Source organism: Tursiops truncatus, chromosome 5 (genome assembly GCF_011762595.2).
Source record: "Tursiops truncatus isolate mTurTru1 chromosome 5, mTurTru1.mat.Y, whole genome shotgun sequence".
NCBI lineage: Eukaryota > Metazoa > Chordata > Mammalia > Artiodactyla > Delphinidae > Tursiops > Tursiops truncatus.
In genome coordinates this window covers 117,249,532-117,276,375 of record NC_047038.1, presented here as the reverse complement: position 1 = coordinate 117,276,375, position 26,844 = coordinate 117,249,532, and the positions used below count along the sequence as shown (strand labels likewise).

Here is a 26,844-nt window from a genome sequence, read left to right as displayed (position 1 = left end):
CATTTGAGTGAGTCCTTCTTTACACGTTTCCGGGAAATTTCTAAACCGGTCAAGAGAATAGAAATGTCACCCTTAGAACCCGTCAATGTTGTCAAGGGCTAGGAGGTGCACAGAAATGGATTTTTCTGTGTCCCTGCTAATGATTAAGTCTATGAAAAAAAGAAAAATAGTTTTTTTCCTGGACATTTAAAAAAGGTGCAGCATGGGAGCCGATCGATACTATAAGCAAATTTGATCCTACCTGGAACCTGGATGAGAAACCAGATGAGAATAGTGTAACCTTATTAAGCCTGGCACCTTGGCAGATAACTGAAGTGTGTTTTTGTCTTCCTGATTGGGTTATTGATTTCTGGGCAGCAAATATGTCTCCATATTTTCTTTCTTTCTTTAAGAAAGAAAATTATGTGAATTTTGATTATGACAAGTTTTTGTGGCTTGAGATCAATATCATGCTGAATTGAAAAATGAAATGGTTACTGTGGGGAAGGCAGAAAGATCTGGGGGGAGATCCCTAGAAACGTTTCAATTTTTTGTTTTGAGCTTAATTGTATCTAAGTGGAGTTTTTAAAAAAAGTTCCTGATTAAACACTGGATGGTGGTATATATTGCAACTTGCAATCTTGTTATGAAGCTTTGTGACCTTAACAACTAAATTTGTATTGACTACATGGCCAATCTGATCAACTGTGGTGAAATGGGTTATTGAGTTGCTTATAAAAAAATTTAAGGGAAAAATATTGCTGACTCAGAGACTGATTGGATAGACCCAATTTACATAAAACAGGCTGCTGGAAACAGATGAAAGGACTTTCATATTTCGGACATTTTTGTTGTAACTTAGAATAAATATGTTGAGGGATTAGATATTGACTGGACTAATTTTGTGAATGAGAAATAGTTTCCTTTCTTTAGAGGGCAAAAATGCTGCAGTGCCTCTTAAGAAGTATTGAACCATTAATCCAAGCCAACCTTTATTTTTACTTGGTGTCCATGACTACACTATCCAGATGTAGTTCTTATTAAAAAAAAAAAAGGACCTTTTAATATCAGCAGTCAGCACCATATTTTCAACCTAAGAAAAACAAAAAACCTCATATTAATCTGGTTTTATGAACTTGGGTGATTTTAAATATACAAAGGAAAAAAATTCAAATGCCTTCAAAGAATTAACGTGTCTTTATCTGACAACTACATATGTTAAACAATGGACTACTTTTTCTTCTTTTTTATTTTTGTCTAAAACAGATATTACTGTGAGATACTGTAGTCAAATTAATTTTCTTGTCTGTTGGTTAACATCACAACGTCAAAGAAAATTTTCCATATTCAAACAGAGACGGTAACATGCAATTTTTTCCCTAAAAGGGTCTGTGTTCTATTTTCACTCACAAGAAGTCTATATTTATGTAAAATAAGCTTTTCCCCTAGGCATGTAACATTGCCCAGAGACACAGAACTCAGCAAGAGAAAGTGCGTCTTTAAAACCTTTGAAAACTGTAGTGGTCAGTGGACCTGTAGGTCTCAGACAAATTATTCCTAACAGAACTTCTCTCCAAGGACAATATTTTTTATCTATCAATCAATTTGCTGTTTTCCCAGATACATAACATTATGATATCTAGGATGTCAGTAAAATTACATGAAAATACAGAAGAAAAATTTAAAAGTTATCATATCAACCAGCTTAGGAAACCTAAAATGTCGCTGGTTGTTTGGCCTAAGTGGAGCTAAGTTTTCTAGGTTGATTACCTGTGATTTGGGGTTTTAGAAAAGTTCAAAGAGTAGAACTTTTAAATTGGACCCAAACCATTCAGAATAACTCATAACATAGAGGAGTTACTAAATTTTGGTGGGCCCCTGTATTCCAAAAAATAATACATGGGTTATGAACCTAGAAAACTCAAGGGACACAATACCAGGTTTATCAGATTTAATGGTTTAAATTAGTTCATAATACAAAGCACCAGTTCCCAAAGTATGGCCCCGGGCCAGTAGCAACAGCAACTGTGGGGAAACTGGTAGAGATGCAAATTCTCAGGCCCTGCTCCAGACCTACTGAATCAGAGACTCTGGGGGTGAGGGCGGGCTTCTGTTTTGAACCAGCTGTGCTGGTGATCTGATGCAGGCTCAAGTCTGAGAGCCACAGGTACAAAAGAGGGCTCCGGGTCTGCAACAAAAACTACGCATGTAACAATGACTATTTCCCACTCCTCCCCACCACTGACCAAGTGAGAAACAGAATTCTTCAAAGAATATTGGCACTAATTTAGTGCACAGAACAAACTCCCTTTGTCCTTCCCTGTGTCGAGTCCAAAGGGATCTGAAGTGATATAAATGTCCCAGGGCTGGGAGGGGGTGATAGCGGCTCAAGCCCCAGGGGGTCCACAGGCAATCTTCAGGGAGATCTGGCCGTGAACATCAGCGGCTTTCAGACTCCTTAAGCCATAACTCACAGTACATACACATGTGGGTTAGGATAGAAACAAAAGTTGCCCTAATTATGATACACTCCAATCATTTCTATTATTTCGTTAAAAAATGTTGGTTGTGGCCAATCATCTTCACAACCTACTTGAGTGTTGCAACCCAAAGACTGAAAAAGGCTACCCTAGATCACAGAATTTTCACCCACAGTCTATGGAAAAGGGTAACACTTGTGAAATGATCCACAAAGTTTGTATTTATTTATATATATGGATATTTCTGTGCAAGGGGCTTCATAGCTTCTGGCAGATTGTCAAAGCGATAGGTAACATTTGAGAAATTAGGATGCATTGATCTAGGTCTTCAAAAAGGACAGAGGACAGGAATGAGGATTTCTGCTGCTTCATGACCCCTGTGGCCCCCTGAAAACTCCTGTGGATGAGATTGGGAAGGGTCCTCAGACTCATCCTCCACCCCATACAAGACCCACAGGGGCTCCCATCTCTAGATGGGAGCGATTGATATTTGAGTGGACCTTCTACTTTACAGAGAAATGGCAACGCCACACAAACAGTGCACCCATTGCTCCTGGGGCCATGATTCAGGATTTGTGCAAAGGGCGGCAGGATCAAGAAAGTCCAATCAAACTCAAGTCCCTATTTGTCTTCTATGTTCAGCAGAGATTAGTGGTTGCCGAAAGCCAGATTCTTTTACCTAGGTTGCTGGAAGTGAGGGCTTTGGTCAGCTGACCTGCTGGGATTAGCAAGAAAGATGTGACACGGGATTCCCCCCACTCCTCCCCATGGCCACTGAGATGACGACCCAGACGTAAACAGGGCTGATATTAGGTCAGTCGGCACCAGTATGTCTTTGCTGGTTGTTAAACCACCGAAATACTTCCGTACCTTTGGTAAGGAACAGCTGCTCCAGTCCCAGTCCCACCGCCACCCCGCCCCCGCCCCGGGCCCACCAGGACCTCTCTGGGGCCCAGCGACCCAAAGGTTAACGCCTGGGATTCTGATTGGTTGGCATCATCAGTTCTTAAATATTTTTAATATTACCTGGACACAAACACAGCGGCCGTGGCATTGTCACTGGCTCTACATTCACTTACACTTGCCCACTGGAAGGGATACAATGGCAGAGGTGTGCACCGGCCTCACCTTGAAACTGGGCGACCTGCTGCACTGGGTACGGGTTGCGTGGCCGCTGGAGGTGCTGCCGGGGTAACTGTGGCGGCTGCAGCTGCTGAAATGATAGGACAAGGAGGGCCGGGGGGGCGGGGCGGGAGGAGGCGCACAGTTAGATCTCCTGGCTGTTCTGAGGAAGGGGTTTTCAAAAACTGAACTCTGTACTGAAGAATAACACGCATACAGGTCAGGGCACAAGCGTGTAGCATCCGTGCCCCGTGCGACGGATTTTCACAAAGGAACACGCTCGTGGGTCGAGATGCAGAATGCTGCTAGAAGCCCCTCCTGCCCATTCCCAGCCACTGCCCTTCACCTGACCCGTGGGCACACTATCCCAGCCTAGCAACAGGTTAGTTACATCTGCTTCTGTGCTTCAGAGAAGTGGCCTGAGACAATGTACTTGAGCCTGTTTTCTGGGGGACTGGCTTCTTGCGTTCATCGCGTTTGGGAGCTCCATCCACGGTGATGCCTGCAGTGGGGTCCATTCATTCTCACTGTCGAGTAGTATTCCCCCCATAAGAACATCCCACGATGTCTTTGCCCGTGCTACTAGGGGTGGCTGCTTAGGCTGCTTCTGGCTTTCGGCTGTCAGAGGCCCCTCTGCTGCAAACATCCTTGGTGAACATCTGTGGCCTTTCTGCTGTGTGGACCTGCTGGCTTATGAGGGAGGTGTAGCCAGGGAGGCAGTTCTGACTTTGCTTTTCCGACGTCAGCCTGCGTGCTTTCCTCAGCACGGTGGGTACCGAGCTCAAACGGACAAGCAGCTAACTTTTAAGGACCTAAAATAGATGCTTCGGGTATAGGAAGATGGGATTCTCAGGGCCTATAAAAAAAAAGGCTCATTTTATTCCCAGGAAGCCACCCTGCCTGCAAAATACATCTCCACAAGTCAAACATACAGCATTTACTGCCTTGAGGAAACCGCGTGGGGTTCCACGTACACCAGGAGCCAGGAGGCCCGCGTTTTAGTTTTTCTTCTTCCAGTCACGAGGCTTCTGCACTGCCGGCACTGTTACCAATATACAGGGAAGGCTATTATGATCATTATCGTGCTGTATGTGAAAAGGGAGAGAAAATAAGAGGTGGAAGGAGCAAAGAAAGGGGTTTTCGTTCTGGGTCTGCCGTCAAGTAGCTGTGTGACCTTCGGCATGTCATCTGGCCTCCTCTGCAGCTGTGGAATATGCATCAAGCACCTCTCATCTGCGAGGGCTAGGAAAGCAGACAGCGAGGGCCCCGCTCTTTACAGTGTTCATTATAAAAATAACACACATTGACCACTTCTTAACCCATGTGTTTATCTCTATTTTTTCCTCTTGTTTTTGTTCCTGGGCAGCTCTATAATTTTCTTTTTCTTTCTTTTTCTTGACAAGGCCAGCCAGCACGGCAACCAAAGAAAAGAAGGGCCTCTGTTCACCCCATCCTGCGGTGTTTTGCACGAAACCGTTGCAATGAATTAATTGTATAGACACAGCGTAGACAAGAAACCATGCTAATCTTTTAGGCAGCAATCTAAGAACATTCCTGAGAGTAAGGTGAGCATTTAAAAGCTTCTCAGAAGTCAAACTTCCCATATTACGTAAGAATTTAACTGTCCCACTTAAAACTGGGCATCAGCCCTGGGGTAGCCTGGGGGAGTCAGGGGGCCCAGGTGCCAGTCCTGGCTCTGCCCCTCTCTAGCTCTGCGATCTCTGAAAAAAATCATGTAAGCTCCCTGGCTTCAGTCTCCTCGTGTGTAAAATAAAGGGACTCCATGATCCTCAATGTTTCTTTCAGATCCAAAATTCCAGATTCCGTTGAACCTTTGTGAATGGGTGGGATTTGACACGCTCTGTGCTCTTGAGAATAACGCATTAAATGTTAATTCACACCTGCTTTCAACTTGCTCTGTTCTGATTTCTAAGTCCACTGAGAACCATTTGAAAGTTTCCAAAGATACGCAAGATATCCCCAGTCTTTCTGTTTTCCCTCACATGTCCTTTCCGGAAACCCAAGTGTTCCCAGTACGCTGTTGGCAAAATTGAAAGTGTTAGGATGCTTTCACTGCCGCTGCAGGGACCAAGGAAATCAGCTTGGCGTTGATATGGCCACATTCAACCTCAAAAGTGTAGGCATCAATAAGCACTTTCCCCAGGTGCAGGTGAGATGCTACATCCCTCTGACCTACTTCTGGGCTAGTCCCACAGGATGGCTGGCACGTGTGGCTGCAGCTCGTACACTACCTTCTGTGACCCCAGGGTCAAGTGGCAGATCCACACCTTGTGCAGTTTCCGAAGGGTTTTACACGCATTACTCATGCTGAGCATCAGGAGGAAGGCTGGGAGATCAGGAAAACCTTATGTGGCAGGTGAGGAGACAGGTTAGGTGGCTTTTCCAAAATCATACCATAAGCAAAGGATGTGACCCAGAGTGAACTGTTCTCTCCTTGGTCCCTCTTCAGCTCCCGGAACACACAGTCGTTAAGGAATTATACTCATTTTTTTTTTTTTTTTTTTTTTTTTTGCGGTACACGGGCCTCTCACAGTTGTGGCCTCTCCCGTTGCGGAGCACAGGCTCCGGACGCACAGGCTCCGCGGCCGTGGCTCACGGGCCCAGCCGCTCCGCGGCATGTGGGGATCCTCCCGGACTGGGGCACGAACCCGTGTCCCCTGCATCGGCAGGCGGACTCTCAACCACTGCGCCACCAGGGAAGCCCTATACTCATTTTTTTTTGCAGTTTCCCATTTCCTCATCTCTTCTGAGGAGCCCTATGTCTGTCTTTCCGTGTCCCGGGTTCTGAGGGGTCCCGCACTCTCTCACCTCATGGTCTGTGGGCACCATCCTGTGAAAGCAATGCTCCCGGTCTCCCGCCTTCCCCCTCATTCCCGGGGCTGGCTGACCTTTCCAAGTGGGGACACCCCTGGGCTGGCACAGCTGAGTTTGGCCTGGTTATCCCGACTCCCCTTTGTGTCTTGGTCACAGCACAGACATCGAAGACCATCCCTCCAAGTATCAGGCACACCTGAAATTTCCTGGGATTGGCTGAGGGGCGGATCTGCAAAGCCCAGCTTCCCCTCGGCAGCTCCATTTATCACTGTCTGAGAGATACGAGCATGGCTCCTTGTCACACACCTTATGCAGGGTGAGAGGGATAGAGGTTTGTTTGTACAAGAGCTGCCGGGAAGCTGACTGACCTCAGTAAAAAGGGACATAATTACACAGCTGTTCAAGAACAAAAGCGAACAAGGGAACATAAGTGAACTGTGCTCAACAGTACAATTTTTCTATTTGGGGGATGACTGGTGTTACTTTGAACTGCTGCCCTTGGTTACTAAGGACCTCGACGTGTCTCGTGTCCTACACAACCTCTCCTATAGATATGGTGGAGGATGCTTAATACATTTCCAAAATTCTGATCCTATTAGAAACATTCTAGAAGGGTAATTGTGGGCCTTGAGCCTTAGATGACAGCCTCACGTCTCCTATAATAGAAGGGTGAGACGTGCTGGATAGGCCCCCACGGGAGGCATCCAGGGACTCCTGGGGAAGTCCTCAGGCCTTTCCCGAGATAACACGAAATCAGGCACGGGCACCTCGAAAAACAAAACACACTGGAACTGAGAGGAGTAGCCCGCATGGAAGGCTTTCTTTCAAAGCTGGAGGAATTATATATGTCAAGGGTTGTCAAAGACGCCTAAGGCAAAGCTTTCTCTGTGTTAGGCCTTTAACTCAAACATTTCCTGAGCTGTGTTCAAAGCTGCTGGGAATTTTCTCAAGTTTGCACCCTTTCTGTGACCCCGAGTTCAGGTTTCCAGGTAGTTCTGTGGGCCCTATTATTCTGCTATTGTTCCTGTTCCATTGTTCATGACCAATTCTGTAAGAATTCTTCTCAATCCCTCCTTCTGACACTTTCCTCCAAGAAGCAAAGTTCTCTGAATTATTTTCTTTTTTCTTCATGCTGGAAATACCAGAATTTACGAAGCACGTGAGCCAGCCCCCTTCCACCCTCGCCCCCCATGCTGATTCTACAGACCCCTGTACCAGAAGCCACGAGAAAAGAGCCAGACTTGAACTGAAGAACGGTCTCTGGCAATTGGGTCTTCAAATGGATGGCGGAAGCCTGTCTTTTCAGAACAAACTAATTCATTCGAAGAAAAAGCCTAACTAACGGAAAGGTCTACATTCTGCAGGTTCTTCTGTGATCTCAGGAAATGCTGGCCTGTGAATTTCTTGATGAAGGACATGAACTGAGACTCCCTCACAGACACCAGGCACTGAATAAGCGTTTGCCGAACGAATGGATCACACCACGGGCATGAGTTACCTGCTCCGCCAGAATCTGCTGCTGCTGCTGCCTCTGCTCCCGCAGGAACTGTTGCTTCTGCTGCCCCATCAGCTGGGCCCGCTGATCAATGAGCATCTGCTTCATGAGGGCTGCCTGGGGCTGGCTGCCCAGGAAGCTGGGCCCCGCTGGACCAGCTCCGGAGACCATGCCGCCAGAGCCCGGGGGTACGGAGGACTGCATGGGGCCTGTGGTCCGGGGAAGCCCGACCGGATGCTGCTCCTGGAAGGACAGGAAGAGAAGAGAATGCAGCCACTCCACCTCTGAAGGAAAGCACAGGGGTTAGGGGGATGGGGTAGGGCCCGGCTTAGGGACCTACGGGATCCCGAGAGGCACACATTACATTTCCATAAAAAGAACCCAGTGGTCCTCAAACCTGGCCTTACCACAGGCGGGATTGGAGAGGCTACAGGGCAACAGTAATAGAGCACGGCTCTGGGAAAATCTGAGACCCGGTCCAGTCTGTTTCTGATGGGACTGGCTAAGGAACAAGAACCGCATTTTCAGCTAGCAATCTGTAAGTCTGGAATGAGGCATCCTCACCTTACCTCTTCATCCTTACTGCCTGCCTGGCTAAACTGTGCTTCTTAGCTAGTAGGAGAGACGTTCACAGAAGACTGCTGGAAGTGATTCATCAGCAGATTGCTATTTGATGAAATTCTAATTAATTGTGACATTTGAAAGCTTTAACGTGTAAAAAAAAATCCTGCTAGTGAGAATTGTTGATGGTGAGAAGTAGGAGTGTGTTACCCTGACCAAAGATACGAAATCTCCCAACATCTTTAAAGATAGAATTGGGTCTCAGGTGTCTGGGATAACTTAAACGCGGGGGGTTGAATTGGGTCTCTTGATTCTATAATTATGTGTCCGTCAGTCAAATCAAATGATGGCAACTTTTAAGGACTGGTCCTTAAGGAACAGGAGGTAGAGTGTTAGAGAACTCCTCACACACAGCCCAAGCCACTACTCGGAGACTGTACTCAGAGGGGAAGTAACAGCCCGACGGTGTAGACCATTGGGGAAAAGCAGCTGATGGGAAAAGTAGGTTTGTGACCGTAAGATGTACTTTCTCGATGCTTTCTTTCCTGTTCGTTCTATCAAGCATAGCGGGTAATGGCAAAGTATTGTCTGAACATTTCACAGAAAGGTTTCTTTTAATTCACTGAAGTTTCAAGTAATTAGTCTGAACGAAGAGAAGCTGCTGAGAGGTACACAAGTTAAATGGGTATACGTGTAAGGACATACACAGTCGTATCATGAGGCACAATTATGAGACTTAGATCATGAGAAACAAATGTGAATAACTACAGTATTTACATTTTTGTATCCAGTTAAACTGGATTAAAAAAGATTTCCTCATCGTAAAATCTAGATAGTCATTCTTTTTTTCCACACTGGTTATTATTTCCAGTTATATGGGGTGAAGGGAATTAAGACTACACCGATGTCTACAGGCAAGTGACTACCTTAAGTGGATGTGCAGTAGTTATCGCATTTTATTTGCAATGGTATTTCCATCATTATTAATGCATTCCTTCATTAATGCATGCCACTAGCCTGCTCTGTGAACAACATGAATTTTATCCACCTCTTCTGAGCCATCCTATATGAAAAACAGAGTGCAGTCAAACTGGATTTTAATATTTGTCCTCTTTTTGCTTTGCTACCTCTTCAGTGTTGGTACAGTCAGTCACGTGGGCAGTTTCCTCTCAAAACAGAGAGTCGTGTTTGACACAACTCCTAGAGACGCAGCCCTGCACTGGAGCCCCCATAGCCTGGGCTTGTTGGACCCCCCTTCCCGCTACTGTGTGGAGCTCAGCCATTCACGTCCTTCTTTCCAAGTACACCGAAACCCACATCTTCAGGTACTCTTCGTCCCTCCCATCAGCACCCAAAGAAAACAAAACAAGCAAAACAAACAAAAAACCCAAACAAAACCCCTTTACTCCTCTCATCTGGGAAACAACAGCTCAAGAAGTTTTGGTTAATCAGTGCGGTGGCCCAGGTCACACAGTTAGCAAATGGAAGAACCAGAACTTGCAGAACTGGAACACTGACTTTGAGTCTAAATTCAGTATTCCTTCCACAAGCATAGGCCTTTCCCAGACGACGGGTCCACGGTGCCAAGCATGTGCCTAAGAATTGCCTGTAGACTAAATATATAGTATGTCTCCCATAAATACACTGTGTTCTATTTTTCAAATGGTAAGTGTGGTGTTACTGAAATTAAAACTTCTTGTCTTTGTGTATTTTCTCTGTACATAGACAATTATTAGGTAGAGAGCTATGAGATATTAATAATAAAAAGACCTTATACTCAGCAATGCCTGGAACTTTATGCCACCAAAAAGTTTACTTTATGACTGACCCCTGCAGAGGTCAAGATATTTCACTCTTTCCTTTCCCCCCCAAACTTGCCACCTGTTTTCCAAACCCTTCCTTCCAATGGGATGGAGCTGTTTCTTGCCACCTTTGGAGACAAATGGCTGACTGACTTAACACTTTAGCAAACGAATTCACACGGAAGTGCAGATAGTTGACCAATCAGTGAAAATACAGATATACAGTTTTTTCTGTGTATTTCAGAATATTTGATATTTTCCAATTTTGATAATGAGGAGGGAGTTGGAAAGAAAATGAGACCCAAGGGAAGATCAAGTTCTCTTTGGCTTGGTTTTATAAGAGGACTGGTCTGGGCTGGCCCCGTTTATCTTTGTACACTTTGAGATATTCTTGTCCTGTGAGACTAGCCCTCAAGTACCTGGTGAGCTTGCCCAGGAGCCATAAGTAGTAATGTGTTGCTCTCCCAGCCTTCTCTCCACCCAGAAAGAAAGGGAGAGGCAAATGAGGTGAGGATGTAGATTCATCTAAGCATATCTAGTCCCTGTCTTCCTAGACCAAAAAGAAATACAAGTCCGCCACTTTTCAAGAGTTCAATTTACGCCACTCCCCTTTTATGAAACACCTACACTAGTATCTGTTTTTAGTAACTGGAAGAAATCTGAAGAGGATTTTCGCTTTTACAAAAGAAGGTGAAAATCTAAGGTAGCGTTCAGTGTTTGTTTTGCAGAGTGATTGTGGAGACAGCAGGCTCCTCCAGTAACAAGCGTGGCAACACCAAGCTCCTTCCCCAGGAACCACACTCAGCAGCTCAGCACCAAGCTGCCGTAGCTTTGAACTGTGTGAGCATCTGTGCTCTCTATTTACTTCGCACATTCTCAGCAAGATGTGTCCTAAGGTGCTTGCTTCTTCACTGTAAGCCATTTCGGCTTAGGAAAGGTTTCATAGGAACGCTCTCCTTTCAGATGGGGCGGGGTGTTGCTGAACTTCTAAAGCACAGTGCGTAAAAGCCTTCCCAAAGGGATAGTCTGATTATTACCTCCCAGGGTTATATATGTCCCCCAATGGTTCCCTCTCAAAGATTTTGCCTTCAGGTTTCTCACCAAAGACCTGAAGACCGAGAGGCAGGAGGGCTATGTGCACTTTTACAGGACTGCCCTCCCTATGAAACATTTGTGAGCCTAGGTTGAGCTCTGCTGCATTCAACAGCGGGTGAGTGACACCCAGAGCCCCAGCCTCAGGTGTGTATGCCAAGTGTGAAGACGTGCCAAGTGACACCTTACAAATGGAGCTGGCTGAGGCCATTAGCTGATGCACATGACATGGTGGATTTTAACCCCCCGTCTAAGAGGGCTTAATGAGCATTAGTCTGTCGAATTTCAGAATTTCAAGCCCCCGCTCTTGTTTCTAAGGAGGACACACACTGTGCGTGCAATCAGAGAAAACCAGGCTGGGCTTTCGTCACCAGAAATGTAATGCCTTGAAGCCAAATGATGCAGTATTTTTAGTTTTAATTACTAGCTTGTTCTCCACTCCACCCCCTGCCCAACGACCTCCCTTGCCTTCTACCCAGAATCTTAATTCAGCCTCTTCCTCTCAGAAATCCAATTGACTACATAGATCTTCATTACTCCCCAAACCTCTCACTCTTCAGTAAAATAAAGGGAGGGGGAAAAAAATCAAAACCAACGAACCTATTTTACATATCTTCTCTTCTAGGGAAAAGATCTTAGCAATTTTCTAAGGGCTGGAGATAGGTCAGAGGTGTAAAAAACACCCTACTTCCCCCAAAGAGGCAGTTTTTACTTCAAAAAGCAGCTGTGGTAAAAATCTCTCAAGAGTAGCCATCTGTTTATTTATAAATCTGTGCGTAAGGAAGCTTTATTTTCTCTTACGTGTTTTCAAGAACATGCCCCGTGTTTGGGTAAGAGGGGCCGGGGTTGCTGGCGGTGGACCAAAGACTGCTGGCTCCTTGGAGGGGGGATTGCAAGAGGCTTCTGGCGGTGACTGGGACTGGGGTGCCGGGGCTTAGTGGAGAACTGGCTGGAGGATGCTCGGGGCTTCGGCGTTTTTTCAGGTGCTTGCGTCGGGGGAAACAAGGAACAGCTGCTGTTCCTCCTCGGCCCCAGCAGATGGTGGTGTCAGCCCGGTCCTCGCCGCCAGCCCGCCCGCTCGCCCGCGCGGCGTGTCCCCCCCGCCCCCCCTCCCAGCCTGCAGATGGCTTAATCAGGACTCGCCTTCCTCCCCCACCCGGTCCCCCCGGCCCCGCGCGTCTGGGCTAACGCTACGAGCGTGGAGCCAGGCAGTCAAGTGTTACTGCGTATAGCAGGTAGCCTGGCAACTGAGAGCATAATACCGAGCAGATGGTGTGCGCACGGCGTGATGGACATCACACACGACAGCCTGAGACAATCCAGGAATTCCCTGGTGACTCGAGGCCCTCTTTACACAAAATGAGTTCTCTCTCCATTGCCGTGTATCTCTGGGGTTATCTCCCTCCTCTCTCCGACTGACACTGAACTGGTTTCTTATTACCGACCTTGCCGCCAGCCCGAGGGGAGGGAGATTTCTCGTGTGGGTGGGGGAGGCCGTGGAAGGAAACGGAAGGGCCGGGAGATGGAGGAGGTGATGGGGGCGTTGGCGACCCGAGAGGGGAGGGACAGTGGCGTACCCCAGACCCAGGGGCGGAGTGTCCGAGAGGGTCAGCGTTCTCCGTAACCCGGGCTGCACGAAGCCTGCGCGGTGAGGGCCGCGCCGGGGGGCGAGCCTGGGCTTAGTGTCTTTGCCATCGCATGGCTTACGAACAGCCTAAATGAAATTTAGGATTTTACTTAAAAAGCCCCCTGGGGCGTAATTTAGCCTCTCGACTCGAGCGTATATGCTTACAAGTCCTTAGGGGGCTCTAAGAAGTCAGGAGTGAGGCCCGTGCGCCCCTGCCGGGGCCGAAGATGCGTCTCCGCGCAGGCGTCCTTAACAAAGAAACCGACTAGGCGGTCTGGGCGCGGGCAGGGGCAGCGGAGGGAGGGCGTGCGGCGGCCGAGCCGCTCAGGGGCCCCGAGATCCTCGGCCTGCGCGCTGCTCCGCAACCTGGGAGGCCGCTGCGCGCTCCCCGGGGCGCATTTCACCTCCCCCTCCCCGCCACGTCGTGTGGGCCGGTCGCCGGCAAGGAAGTGGGAGCCGGAGGGCACTGGGGGGAGACAGGAGGGTAGTTCACGGTAGGAAGAAGTAAAATTAATACATAAACAAAAAGCATGTCCCAGAAGACAGACCTGTGCTTTTCACACACACTGAAGTGGATCAATTAAAAAAAAAAAAAAATCCAGCCCCAGTGGAATTTTGCCTAGATTCTATACAACAAGCCACTTCTCTGTCCAACCTCTCACCACTGTCAGGGGTCTTCTCCTGCAAAGGTACTGTTCAAGTTTTAAGTTTCAGAAGGAGGAAGTCTTTTCAAAGGTGGAAGCTGACGTTTCACGCAGAACCTCACACTTGTTGGGAAGTTCAGTACATTCATGTCAGAGAATCCGACACCCACTGCAGAGCCGGCTGGAGGCATCCGGCTGTGACAACCTAGGGCTCAGGGTGGTGAACTGGCTTCCTGAGGCTCAGGGGGCCATCTGACCTCTGGGTCTCAGTCCCCACCTCTTCAAACGGAAATCCTATCCATAGGACTCCTCCCTCGACAACGGAAACTTTGGAGATAAATAAGCTATAGAGGGAAAATGGCTAAGAAGGTGCTAAAACTTCTTCCAATTTAAGTGTGGGCTGTTGGGGAACCATGAGGGCTACATCAGGGGTTCTCAAAGCGTGGCTCCAGGACCAGCACCTGGGAGCTTGTTAGAAATGCAAATTCTCAGGCTCTGCTCCAAGCCTCCTGAACCAGAGTCTTTAGGAGCAATTTAACATGCCCTTCGATAATTACCATGCCCCACGTTTTGAGACTCACTGGGCAAATAATCCTGGTTTATGGGCACTGACTGCAACCTGGGGTATCAGCGCTCTCTATGATTAGATTGCAAACCCTGCACTTTCAAAAGCAAGTCAGAGTGCTGAGTTACTTAAGTTTCTATTGCCAATTCTTCTGCATTTGGAACAGAACTCTCTAATTTTCAGAGGGCTGTGCAAGCAATGTAAACTCAAGAATTCCGAAAGGAGCCTATGCCATGATTCTTCCAGAAAGGTCGGTGCTCCTGTAGCTCTGCTCCGGAGGCACAGCCAAGAGCAAGGAAGGGGTGAAGCCAGTTAAACTCCCTCCCTTACTCAGGGAGGAAGCATCAAACATCACTAGACTTCCCGTCCCCTGGTCCGCTATAAGGTAGGAAAGCTATGATTTGAGGAAAGTCCCCTCTTCAAACAAGAAGACGACCAGAAGCAACAGTGGAAGTAACACTTATGGGGCACCTACTGTATGCAAAACACTCAGCTCAGTGTTTTCTCCGGTGTACTTAAAACTCATTTTGCTGATTAAAAAGAATCCGAGTCTCTTGAGAGGTTAAATAACTTGCCTGATGTCCCACAACTGATGGTGGTCTTTGGGATTCTGACTTTTCCACTGACCAGAACATGCATCTGGTCTAAATTGAGCAGACCACCCAAGAGGACTCTGGAGTAATGAGAAATGGGAAGGGGTGGGGTGGGGGGAGAGGAATGGGCATAAAATAAAAAGGTAGACACTCTATTGGGATCAAAGGATGAAGCTGAAAGAGCACAAAAATATACATCATTTTTTATATGTTGCCTGATACCCCAAATTAGGATGCCTCTGTGGTATCAACTTTGACATTTAAAGAAAGGGCATAAGATTAGACCGTTCAACCAGAAATGGAAGGAAGAAACAAAATAAAACAAAACCTTAGAATTCTCTTTGAAGTTGATCAAGTGTCAGGGCAGAAACTTGGTTTCAGGATGGTGGCTGCTTTTACAGACTTTCTTTGTGCTTGTCCAGGATAATTTTTCAATGTGGGTTTGGAGAGTTGCTTGTAATAAATTCATAGCAGAGCCCCAATAGGCCCACCCCAAGATAATCTGCTTCTTCAGCAGATTATTGAAGAAATTTGGATTAAAAAAAAGTGTTTTATGATGTGTAGTGGCTGTGCTGCCAAGACAGTTGAGGTTTGAGGCAGTTTACCGATTTAGGAAGCTTATCACAGACAGGGCAGTAACTTGGGGCCCAGTGCTAAGCCTGCTAAGCGGGTTCAGAAGAGATCTTTGTTCGGCTTCTAAGAAGGAGCAGTTTACACTGGGGGAAGCCAAGAGGCTTGGGTAGAGACTCAGCTCCATCGAGGGTCCAGTGACTGGCACGTAACACATAGCTTGTTATCACTATTATTGCTATAACCTCTTGATTATGCAGCTTTAGAAAGTCAGGGGGAAGGAAGTGCTATGGCTCTGCTTCTAGCTTAATTCCTAAGATAATGAGGTCTAAGACTTTAAACTTGGTTTTCTTTCTAGATTCTCAGTGAGCAGGATGGATGGCATTCCTACCCAGACTTTTTTTTTTTTTTTTTTTTTTTTGGTACGTGGGCCTCTCACTGTTGTGGCCTCTCCCGTTGCGGAGCACAGGTTCCAGATGCGCAGGCTCAGCGGCTGTGGCTCACGGGCACAGCCGCTCCGCGGCATGTGGGATCCTCCCGGACCAGGGCACGAACCTGTGTCCACTGCATCGGCAGGCGGACTCTCAACCACTGCGCCACCAGGGAAGCCCTCTACCCAGACTTTTGACTCTTTAACAAATGCATGTTTTGCTGACTTTGCCCCCGATCACGGGGAAAATTTAAAAATATTCTCTAAAAGTATTTTAAAAAGGCAACATTCATTTTTAACACTCACAGGCAGCCATGTTAATATTCTGATGTGTCTCTGTGTTTCTTCTCAGCTCCCTACCCAGTGCAGTAATATATTTTCCATGCTCATGATCATGGTATATACACGAGTGTACCACTATTTCTTACTAAGTAACATAGGAGAGGTAGAAAGTTCCAGCTTTCCAAATGCTTCTAAGCAGTAATTTTCTGGTAGGATATTACCTTATGGCAACATTCCTGCAAGGTCTTTAGGTTTCTGTTATGAGGCTCCCAGCATCAGCACAGAGCTAGGTCCACGGTTGCAACAGAATAAATATTTGCTGAACTGAACTAATGGTCTATGATGAATTATAGCTTAGACCAAGATCAGGAATGACCAGAGAGAAAAGATAACCCTTGTAATGGACTGCTTCTCCAAGCTACCAGAGCTTCTGCTGAAGATGAAAGAAAGGGTTAAAGTTGCTGGTCCAGAGTAAGATGGGAGAGTGCCGTCAGCCACAGGAAGGTCAGTTTTTCAAGGACTTACTTGGAGGTAAAAACAACAAAAATACCATTTGTCCTTATCAGTGCTTTGAACATAGTTACCATAGGTTCCTCCAGTGGAAACACAACTTTGAGAGTTATGCTTTTCCTCTGCCTTTGATGTAAATTATAGAGTCCTTCTGATCCCTTTGTTGTGATTAATTCCACCACCAAAGCAACTCTAAACTGGTTAGAAGTTCATTAGTGTGCAACAATAGGAGCTTGATTAAATAAATTATGGTACATCCATACCATGAATGCTAGGCAGCCAATAAAAATCATGCCTTTCAGATTATCTAATCAAAAAAAAGCTTACAATATACAGTGAAGAGGGGAAGAAAAAGCAGTTATTAGAATAGTAGCCATAGAACAATCATGTTAGGGGAGGATTTTAAGTGATTTTTATTTTCATACTCTTTCAAATTTTCTATTATGAACATATTACTTCAAATAAATATTAAGTCTCATGCTCTAAAACTCTAAAGTCTTTAGATTGACAAAAAAAAGAAAGAAAAGAAAAAGGGCCTATTTACTTGGTTTCAAGGAGTCCACAGTTCTGATGTGGAGTGAGGATCCCTTAGTTCCTGAGCAGCTCATGGCATCTTTGAAGGGGACACATCTCTGGGCCTTCCGCCAGGAAGCACCTGACTGTGCCTGGGGAGGGGACTGAAGGCTTCCCAGAGGAAGCGATGTCTTGGAGTGGCTCAGGTAACCAAGAGGGGAAGGGGTTCCAGGGTGGAGGGACAGAATGATCAAAGACTTGAGTACATCATACCCTGAAATTCCATTTCTAAGGACTCGTCTCCTGGAAATATTCATAGCTTTGTGCAAAGATTTATCTTGAATAGCGTGCATGGTTTTGAGTAGCAAAAAAAAAGAAACAACCTAAATGGCCAACATTTAGAGGATTCATTAAACTATAATACAACCTCCCTGCCTCCCCGAAAAACCCCCCAAAACCTCATTAAGATTATTTAGGCTCAACAGACCAGGAATGGAACGTAGCGAGTTTGAGAGGGGCTCAGGCTGTACCCGGGATCTGGACTATTTCCACCACTCACACTGTGGAGTGTGCCACAGACATCCTTAATGGGGTAGTTCTCCTGTCAAGACCTGGACATGGCATGAATGTGAACAAACTGGGTTTGGCTACAGATTCAGTAACTAGGCTAGCTTTTTGTTGCTTCAACACAGAGCCCCCAAGTGCCAGAGGAGGCTCCGAGGGGACTGCCATCTTCCAAGAATCCTTTGGGCCTCACCCTGCTCTCTGGGGTTTTTCTCCATTCTAGGCTCGAAATCACAGAGCAGGGGCAGAACCAGCCCAGCCTTTAGAGTTTAAGAACTTGCGAGATGAGTGAAAACCGCTGTTGACCTGTATAGGCAGCCTCCTCCACAGGGCTTAAGAAAACCCAGCCCAGGGGCTTGAAACCTGCCCCACAGAGGTGGATACCGCATCTGCCCGCATCCAAGTGACCACTGTCCCGACACGACTGCAAGTGGTTTGTCAGTGGCTCCAGGAACTAGGCTTTTTACCCAGACGCCTGCTGCCTTTGTTTCCCCCTTGATTTAAAAATCGAGAGGGGGAAGAAGGAGGCTCAGCTGTCTTCAGCAGAGCTGCTGGGAAATCTTCCCTCCCGAGCTACTGTTCCCCCATGCTGTACCTTTCTCTTTCATGGCCCCTTCCCCCCCTCCCCTTTCTGATGAAGTCATCACAGCCAAGACTGCATAACTGCTGCAGAGACCTGTCTTGTGTTACACTGGGAGTCAGGCCAATGTTTCCGTTTACAGCCAAGAGCACCACCATGCTGCCAAATGGCGCTCTCTGCTGCAGCCACTACAAGACAGGAAGAAGGGAAGGAAGGCTTGGAGCTGGAGGGCCTGCTGTGCAGAGAAGGCTTGGGGACATCCTCCATGCTGTCCATCAGCCTTGGGAGCGTGGCTCAGGGATGCTCCATCTGAATGCCTGGGAAGAGCCACTTCCCACAAAGGGGTCCCCCTATTTCCCCTGGCCCCCAGGAGACGCTGCCGGAGGGAGGGTCCGTGTCAGCCTGCTCTGCTGGTTTTCTCACGGTTGAACCTGTCTGTGGGCAAACTGGGTGTGATCACAGCGAGGCTCTGGAGGACAGCCCTCACCACAGCCCCGAGAGCAGAGCTAAGCCAGCCGTCGTGGTGGAGTTACGGGAGGCCATGAGGAAGGAGAAAAAAGAGGAGGAACATTTAGAAATCTGGGGTTGGTGCTTTACACACTTAGAGATTTGGGCTGAGAACCAGGTTCTTAGAGTAAGCAAGTCTAGGACAGGGGCTCACACTGGGTCAGGGAGGGCCGATGGGCACGTGGCGATGGGTGGCCACTGACCCCTAGGCCTTACATCCACAATGGTCTTCCAGTTCAGATCATCAGATATATTCTTTTTTTTTTTTCTTTTGGCTGCTGCGTGCAGCATGTGAGATCTTACTTCCCAGATCAGGGATCCAACCTGTGCCCCCTGCAGTGGAAGCATGGAGTCTTAACCACTGGACCGCCAGGGAAGTGCCTAAGATCCTTAGATATATTCTTCACACAAGGTTTTACAGGGGGTCACTGAGAAACCCTGATATGATTGAAAGGTACCTCCTATTTTATGGCTTAAGTTGTGTCCTGTAACTAGATCACAATGCTCTAAGTCCATTATAAATTAATATTCTTTGTTAAGTCCTGTGTTTATCTTGTGAATGATATAATTACACCAGACTGCGTTTTTTTTTAAATAAACTTTGCTTTCTTTTTTTTTTAAAATAACTTTTTTTTAAAAAAAAGATACAAAAGACATCGAATAGCCAAAGCGTCTAGAGGGAAAAAAACAGAGCTGGAGGAATCAGACTCCCTGACTTCAGACTATATTACAAAGCTACAGTAATCAAGACAACATGGTACTGGCACAAAAACAGAAATATAGATCAATGGAACAGGATAGAAAGTCCAGAGGTAAACCCACGCACTTATGGTCAACTAATCTATGACAAAGGAGGCAAGGATATACAATAGAGAAAAGACAGTCTCTTCAATAAGTGGTGCTGGGAAAACTGGACAGCTACATGTAAAAGAATGAAATTAGAACATTCCCTAACACATACACAAAAATAAACTCAAAATGGATTAGAGACCTAAATGTAAGACCGGACACTATAAAACTGTTAGAGGAAAACATAGGAAGAACACTGTTTGCCATAAATCACAGCAAGATCTTTTTTGATCCACCTCCTACAGTAATGGAAATAAAAACAAAAATAAACAAATGGGACCTAATTAAACTTCAAAGCTTTTGCAAAGCAAAGGAAACTACAAACAAGATGAAAAGACACCCCTAAGAATGGGAGAAAATATTTGCAAATGAATGAACGGACAAAGGATTAATCTCCAAAATATATAAACAGCTCATGCAGCTCAATATTAAAAAAAAAAACAACCCAATCCAAAAATGGGCAGAAGACCTAAATAGACATTTCCAAAGAAGACATACAGATGGCCAAGAGGCACATGAAAAGCTGCTCAACATCACTAATTATTAGAGAAATGCAAATCAAAACTACAATGAGGTATCACCTCACACCAGTTAGAATGGGCATCATCAGAAAATCTACAAACAACACATGCTGGAGAGGGTGTGGAGAAAAGGGAACCCTCTTGCACTGTTGGTGGGAATGTAAATTGATACAGCCACTATGGAGAACAGTATGGAGGTTCCTTAAAAAACTAAAAATAGAATTACCATATCACCCAGCAATCCCACTACTGGGAATATACCCAGAGAAAACCATAATTCAAAAGGACACATGCACCCTAATGTTCACTGCAGCACTATTTACAATAGCCAGGTCATGGAAGCAACCTAAATGCCCACTGACAGACGAATGGATAAAGAAGATGTGGTACATATATACAATGGAATATTACTCAGCCATAAAAAGGAATGAAATTGGGTCATTTGTTGAGACATGGATGGATCTCGAGACTGTCATACAGAGTGAAGTAAGTCAGAAAGAGAACAACAAATACCGTATATTAACGCTTATACGTGGAACCTAGAAAAATGGTACAGATGAACCAGTTTGCAGGACAGAAATTGAAACACAGATGTAGAGAACAAATGTATAGACACCAAGGGGGGAAAGTGGTGGTGGGATGAATTGAGAGATTGGGATTGACATGTATACACTGATGTGTATAAAATGGATGACTAATAAGAACCTGCTGTATAAAAAAATAAAATTCAAAAATTCAAAAAAAAAAAAAAGAAAACATATGAGATGCCTCTGCTGCTGTAAAAATAAAAAACCTTATTGGCATTTCTTCCGTTTGTAAATACACCTGGTGACTTCAAAAAACAAAAGTGGTCCAGGTCTTTTGTTAACTTTGAGAAGAGTTGGGGACAAACTGGGATAAAAATAGCCTTAGAAGAAGTATGGGCCTCAAACACACACACACACACACACACACACACACACACACACACACACACACACACACACACACACACAGTAACCTAGATAAAGGAAGCTGGAAGCAATTAGAAACCATCCTTTCCACAGATCTTAAACTTTTTGCTCATTTTACCAAAACTTCTCTCAGGTAGCGTGATTCAGCAGTGCTTGGCATATAGCCAGTGCTCATAAATGTTTGCAATCATTATCATCAATATTAATAATAATGAGGAATTAGAAACTTTAGGCCGGGCCTATATGTTCAGCTCATATTCTGTTCTTTCTTAATGGTCAGATCAGTTCCTCACCCTTCCGGAGAAAAAAAATCCCTGTTCACAAATGACCACCTTTCGCTTAGGATAAAAATTAAGTTGGTAACTAAATATGGAACTAGACCCTGGAATGAGAGTGAAGTTCACGAGAAACTTTCATTTTCGTGAGGAATAAATCCATTCGTGTTGGCAACAGCAATAGAGGCTTCTAAGATGGGGGTTATGGGCCACATATCTTTTGCCCCACATCCCCTCTAAAAGCCTAAGTATTTTTGCTTAAACATCTGGAAGGTATCACCAGTTTCCTATTCCTTTCTACCAGAAGCTAAAGCCTGGTCTGACCCCCTTACCATAATGTCATCACAAATGCCCACCCCTCCCCACTTTCCCCCAAAGTTTCTCGTGTTAATTCTTCCTCTAGTTTAGCCCGCTTAATACCCCCTCTGCTCTGCTTCCCAGATCCGGTCGCCTCCTTTACAACGTACAAGTGATCAAGTACACACTTCACCTAAACCTGCACAGCTCCTTTAAGAGCTTCCACAACTGCATCTTCTCTCCGAGTTGACTGCTCCTAGGAGATTAAAATCAGAACAGGAGGGTCAGGCTGATTGATGCTGGAGTAGGACCAGCAGATCTAACCTGCTGCTCAGGGTATCTATCAACCTGGGAGAGCTTCCCCAAGCCTTGAGGAGCCTATTTCTGCACTTACTTTACCTTTTGACCATTTCTCTAATACACGCTTAGTTTCTTTTACGTTGGTCCAACTAATTTGCTTTACTTCCTCCTCTTTATCCTCCCCCTATCTTCATAGAGAATTTCTCAATCAGAAATGATGAAATCCTTCCAAGTCAACCAAACCTTTTCTGGAAGCTGAGATGGAGTATAAATGGCTGGAAGCCTTTATATACAGGGGTGGGGATGACGAACCTCTGAATTCAACTTTAAGTCTGTCTCACGTCCCCATCATGTGACACACAGGAAACGCCAGCGAGAGTAAGATTTCCTTCTTTATTTACCTTAGGTTCTCATTACTGAAGTTTACTTTTTATGTAAGGCCCAGTGAACACTACCTCTTAATTCATATTCAGAAGCATGTAAAACAGGCTGACAAGGCCAATCTTTCATTCCTTTTTGGATATAGTCGTAGAGAATTTCCCAGCAAAGAAGGAAGCCACTGAGTCCCCATTAGCCAGTAAACATAAGCCCTCAGGAGTGGATGTCCATGTACAGTCTTCCCTGTGTATCTTCAGGGGTACCAGGACCCCGCTGCGGATACCCATATCCACGGATCCTCAAGTCCCTTATATAAAATGGTGTATTTGCATATAACCTATGCACACCCTCCTGTGTACTTTAAATCATCTCTAGATGACTTATAATACCTAATACAATGTAAATGCTATGTAAATAGTTGTAAATACAACGTAAGTACTATGTCAACAGTTGTCAGGCGCAGCAAATTCAGGTTTTGCTTTTTGGAATTTCTGGAATTTTTTTTCTGAATATTTCTGATCTGTGGTTGGTTGAATCTGCAGATTGGGACCCCGTGGATTTGGAGGGCTGACTATACAGAATGCTGAAAGATATCTCACAACATGGAGGGGTCATCCCCTGCCACAGGGCCCAGCCACGTCACCACGGAAATACCTGGGGCTGTTGCCGGGTCCCCCTCGCTCTTAGCATGACCCAGAGGCTCACTGGGGACAGGGCCCCAATATATTCCATAGTCAGATGCACAAACACCCTGGGTAGGAAGCTAGAGAGGTCTGGAATACTCTGATTCACTTTCTGCTAAGGGACTCAGATACGGAAGGGTGACGAGGTCAGTGAGATATATTGCCAAGGCTGCTAAACTAACGGAAGTCCAGGGATCTGGTTCAAGAACGTGGAGCCTTATGCCTGTCACTGGACAGCATGGCACAACCCCGAGTGCCGTTTTCAGTTCAATTTCCAGGGCTCAGAATTGATTAGTCCTAGAGAATCCTCGGCCACAGGTAAAACCAACAAACCAACCAACAGAACAAAAAAGCGAACAACTGACTTGTTTCATCAAATACCAAAAATCCATGGGCATGGGTTGTGTTTACAACTTCACTTTGATTTTATGTGCAGTAGAATACTACAGTTCCATGGCCAAAATGGAAACCCACCCAGAAAACAAGCATACACCACAAACCCTCCACCCGTAGCTGGAGCTCTGGAACATCATGTGCGGGATGTATAATTTGCCATTAAAGTTTTCTTTCAATTCAGATATAAGATCCCACTTTTAAAAAAGTTTCGATTGCTCCAGGAGTCCACAGGGCCCTCCAGCACCCCAGCACAATGGCAGGTGTTATGGGTGGAATCTAAGAGAAGGGCAGCCGTGGCCTCGGTGCTGGATACTAAAGTCCCAGAGGAGAGACAAAGTTCCCCTTCACTGAAAAGCTCAAGGATGATCCCAGCCTGTCAAGGGTTAGACTGTGGCATGTGCCCTGGTTCCACAGGATTTCCACAAAGCCCTCCTGGTCAGACCTGGGATGGTCAATTACACAGTGGAAAGGGGGTGGAAGGGGACACAGGACACAGGGGTTCTAGGGATTGTTTGACCCAGGGAAAGTCACTGAACATCTCTGAGCTTCATATTCTCCTTTATCAAATGAGGACACCTGCTCAGGTGAGCTCTCAGGGTCTATCTGCCCTAAAATTCTCTGGGAGGAGCTTTAAGGATAAGGGGGGGCTTGACTGGGAGCCTCGATGTTAGTGTAGATTTGGATTTGAGGGAGCGGAGAAGGAGGCAGGAATAGCCACGGGCAAGGAGGGAGGTGGCCGTACTCAGGCCCCAGCCGAGGTGTGTGCTGGGACGTGAGGGAGAAAAGCCTCGAGGGGCAGGGTGGGTCTGACCACGGACAGGTCTGAGTGCGGCACAGACATGTGACCCAACAAACAGCCAGGTGCCACAGTAGGCTCTTAGAGGAGCTAAAACGATAAAATCGGGTAAGGCAGAGATTAGAATGGGGCTGGATCAGAAGGAAGAAAGTGGGGAGGCAGGGTTGGGAGAAATCCATCCAGGACCTGAAGGGGAGGCGGCCGAGAGAGACTTTGTTACTGACAGTGGGAACTGAAGAGTAAAGAGTCAAATTTAACTGCAAGGTCTATTTCGACAAGAATAAGAATTCACACGCTCTTTGCTGAATGCAGATGTCTGGGGTCACTCCCTGGTCCACTGGCTCCCACCTCCTCCTGTTCACTCCCAGACCTTTCTCTCACTTGGCCCTCATGTGGCTACTGGAAATCTGGCAGAGGTAGAGATCCCTGCTTAAAATTTGAGTGGCTGTATCAATTTACATTCCCACCAACAATGCATGAGGATTCCCTTTTCTCCACACCCTCTCCAGCATTTACTGTTTGTAGATTTTTTGAGGATGGCCATTCTGACCAGTGTGAGGGAAATTGATAACAGCCACTATGGAGAACAGTACGGAGATTCCTTAAAAAACTGAAAACAGAACTACCATATGACCCAGCAATCCCACTATTGGGCATATACCCAAAGAAAACCATAATTCAAAAAGACACATGCACCCCAATGTTCATTGCGGCACTATTTACGATAGCCGGGACATGGAAGCAACCTAAATGTCCATCAACAGAGGAATAGATAAAGAAGATGTGGTACATATATATACAATAGAATATTACTCAGCCATAAAAAGGAACAAAATTGGGTCATTTGTAGAGACATGGATGGACCTAGAGACTGTCATACAGAGTGAAGTAAGTCAGAAAGAGAAAAACAAATATCGTATATTAACGCATATATGTGGAACCTAGAAAAATGGTACAGATGAACCGGTTTGCAGGGCAGAAATTGAAACACAGATGTAGAGAATAAACATATGGACGCCAAGGGGGGAAAGTGGTGGTGGGATGAATTGGGAGATTGGGGTTGACATGTACACACTGATGTGTATAAAATGGATGACTAATAAGAACCTGTTATATAAAAAAATAAAAATCTATTTAAAAACAAAACTGAATGTAAATCATTCCACAAGGAACATTCACTTCCTTGTTCTCCCGACTTTTTAAAAACTGACTTTATTTACATCTGAATTCAGTACAGGGTATTTTAAACATAGCACCTGGCTTTTAACCAGGAGTAGGATGGTAGGTGTATACCTTCAATATTTTCAAAGCCCTGACAATATATCCTGGGGATGAAAATGCCAAACAATAACAGGAAATATGCCCAAAACTACTTGGAGAAGAAGAAACCTTTTCATTTTTGTGCTTCCTTACCTGGTTCCCCCAACTTTCTACTTCCTGCTAAGTGTTTCACTTAACTTTTTTAAGAAGGCCTGATGAAGAATAATGAAAGTTAGAATAATAATGAAATGATAATAATGAAACCCAATTTCATTAACCCAATTGAAGGGTTTTAATGACAAGTAGAATTCGTAACAAACATGATAACTAAGTATTTCCACCAAGGCCATTAGTGGGTTTATGCTCTCTGATGGATTTTTAATTTTTATTTATTTTTTATTTTTTTGGCTGTGCCACACAGCTTGAGGGATATTAGTTCCCCAATCAGGGATCGAACCCAGGCACCAGCAGTGAAAGCGCTGAGTCCTAACCACTGAACCGCCAGAGAAGTCCCTCTAACATATTTTTTTAGAAGTCAGCAAATCACTCTGAGTCTTCATGCTAACCGTTGTTTGCAACACAAGTGGTGTGATATATTTTCAGAAGATAGTTAATGTTGTATCTATTCCACTGATCTTTTAAATCTCAACTGGAGATGGGAGTAAAAATAATTTCTAATAACATAGTTAGTTAATCTCTAAGAATCCAGTCAGGCCATTGCAAATTTATGATTGAAGAATACGTTGGTGGCTCCAGGTGAAAACATGCTTTGTTCTCAGCAACTTGGAAACTAGGCGTCTCCTCTGAACAGATGAAAAATCTCCTTCTTGAACATCTTCCTACCCGGTATTGAGAGAACGCTGAGGAGAAGCAGGCGCTCTGGTCTACAGCGCTCTGAAGTCTCCACGGGGCTCTGGAAAACGCACTGCTGCTACCTATTTGTTCTGTCTTCTAATCTGAGGGCGGGGCCGCAGATCTCCCCAGCTGCCTCTCCTGCTCGCTCTCGCTGGGCCCCTCGTTGCCGTGGTCTTTCCCACAGTGTCTGAAGGAACAAGATTCCTCTGATGCCTGACACCGGACCTCTGCAAGCAGCCAATTTGTTTTTCTCTCGCCTGCCCCTCCCCCTGCCCTCTCCCTTTCTATTAGAGCAGATTCTTTCTGTGCATCCACCAAAAGTAATGTGTCAAACTATGATTATGTTTTCTTTCATTAAACAACTAGGAGAGAGACAGATTGCTTTCCTTCCTTTGACCAAGTAAAGGTAATAAAAGGCCCAGGGAGAGCAGAGGTGGGAGGGGCCTGCTGTGGTCTGCGGTCCCGGGCTAGGCCAGCTCTTGTCGGGGGTTCATCTGAAGGAATTCTGGGCCACCCGTTCCCAATTTTAC

The 26,844-nt window shown here is 45.7% G+C and overlaps 1 protein-coding gene across 2 annotated transcripts in view; it reads right to left on the bottom strand.

Moving 5' to 3' along the window:
* MAML3 (mastermind like transcriptional coactivator 3) overlaps window positions 1-26,844 on the bottom strand; it is a 438,815-nt gene that overhangs the window by 4,368 nt on the left and 407,603 nt on the right. The window contains exons 3-4 of one of the 2 annotated variants that reach the window (XM_033857353.2): window positions 7,915-8,154; window positions 3,588-3,669 (exon numbers count right to left, since the gene is read on the bottom strand). In XM_033857353.2, the coding sequence (XP_033713244.1) occupies window positions 3,588-3,669; window positions 7,915-8,154 (322 nt within the window). Of the gene's footprint in view, window positions 1-3,587; window positions 3,673-7,914; window positions 8,155-26,844 lie in introns of both variants that reach the window. The other variant, XM_019926497.3, reaches the window with a different exon arrangement.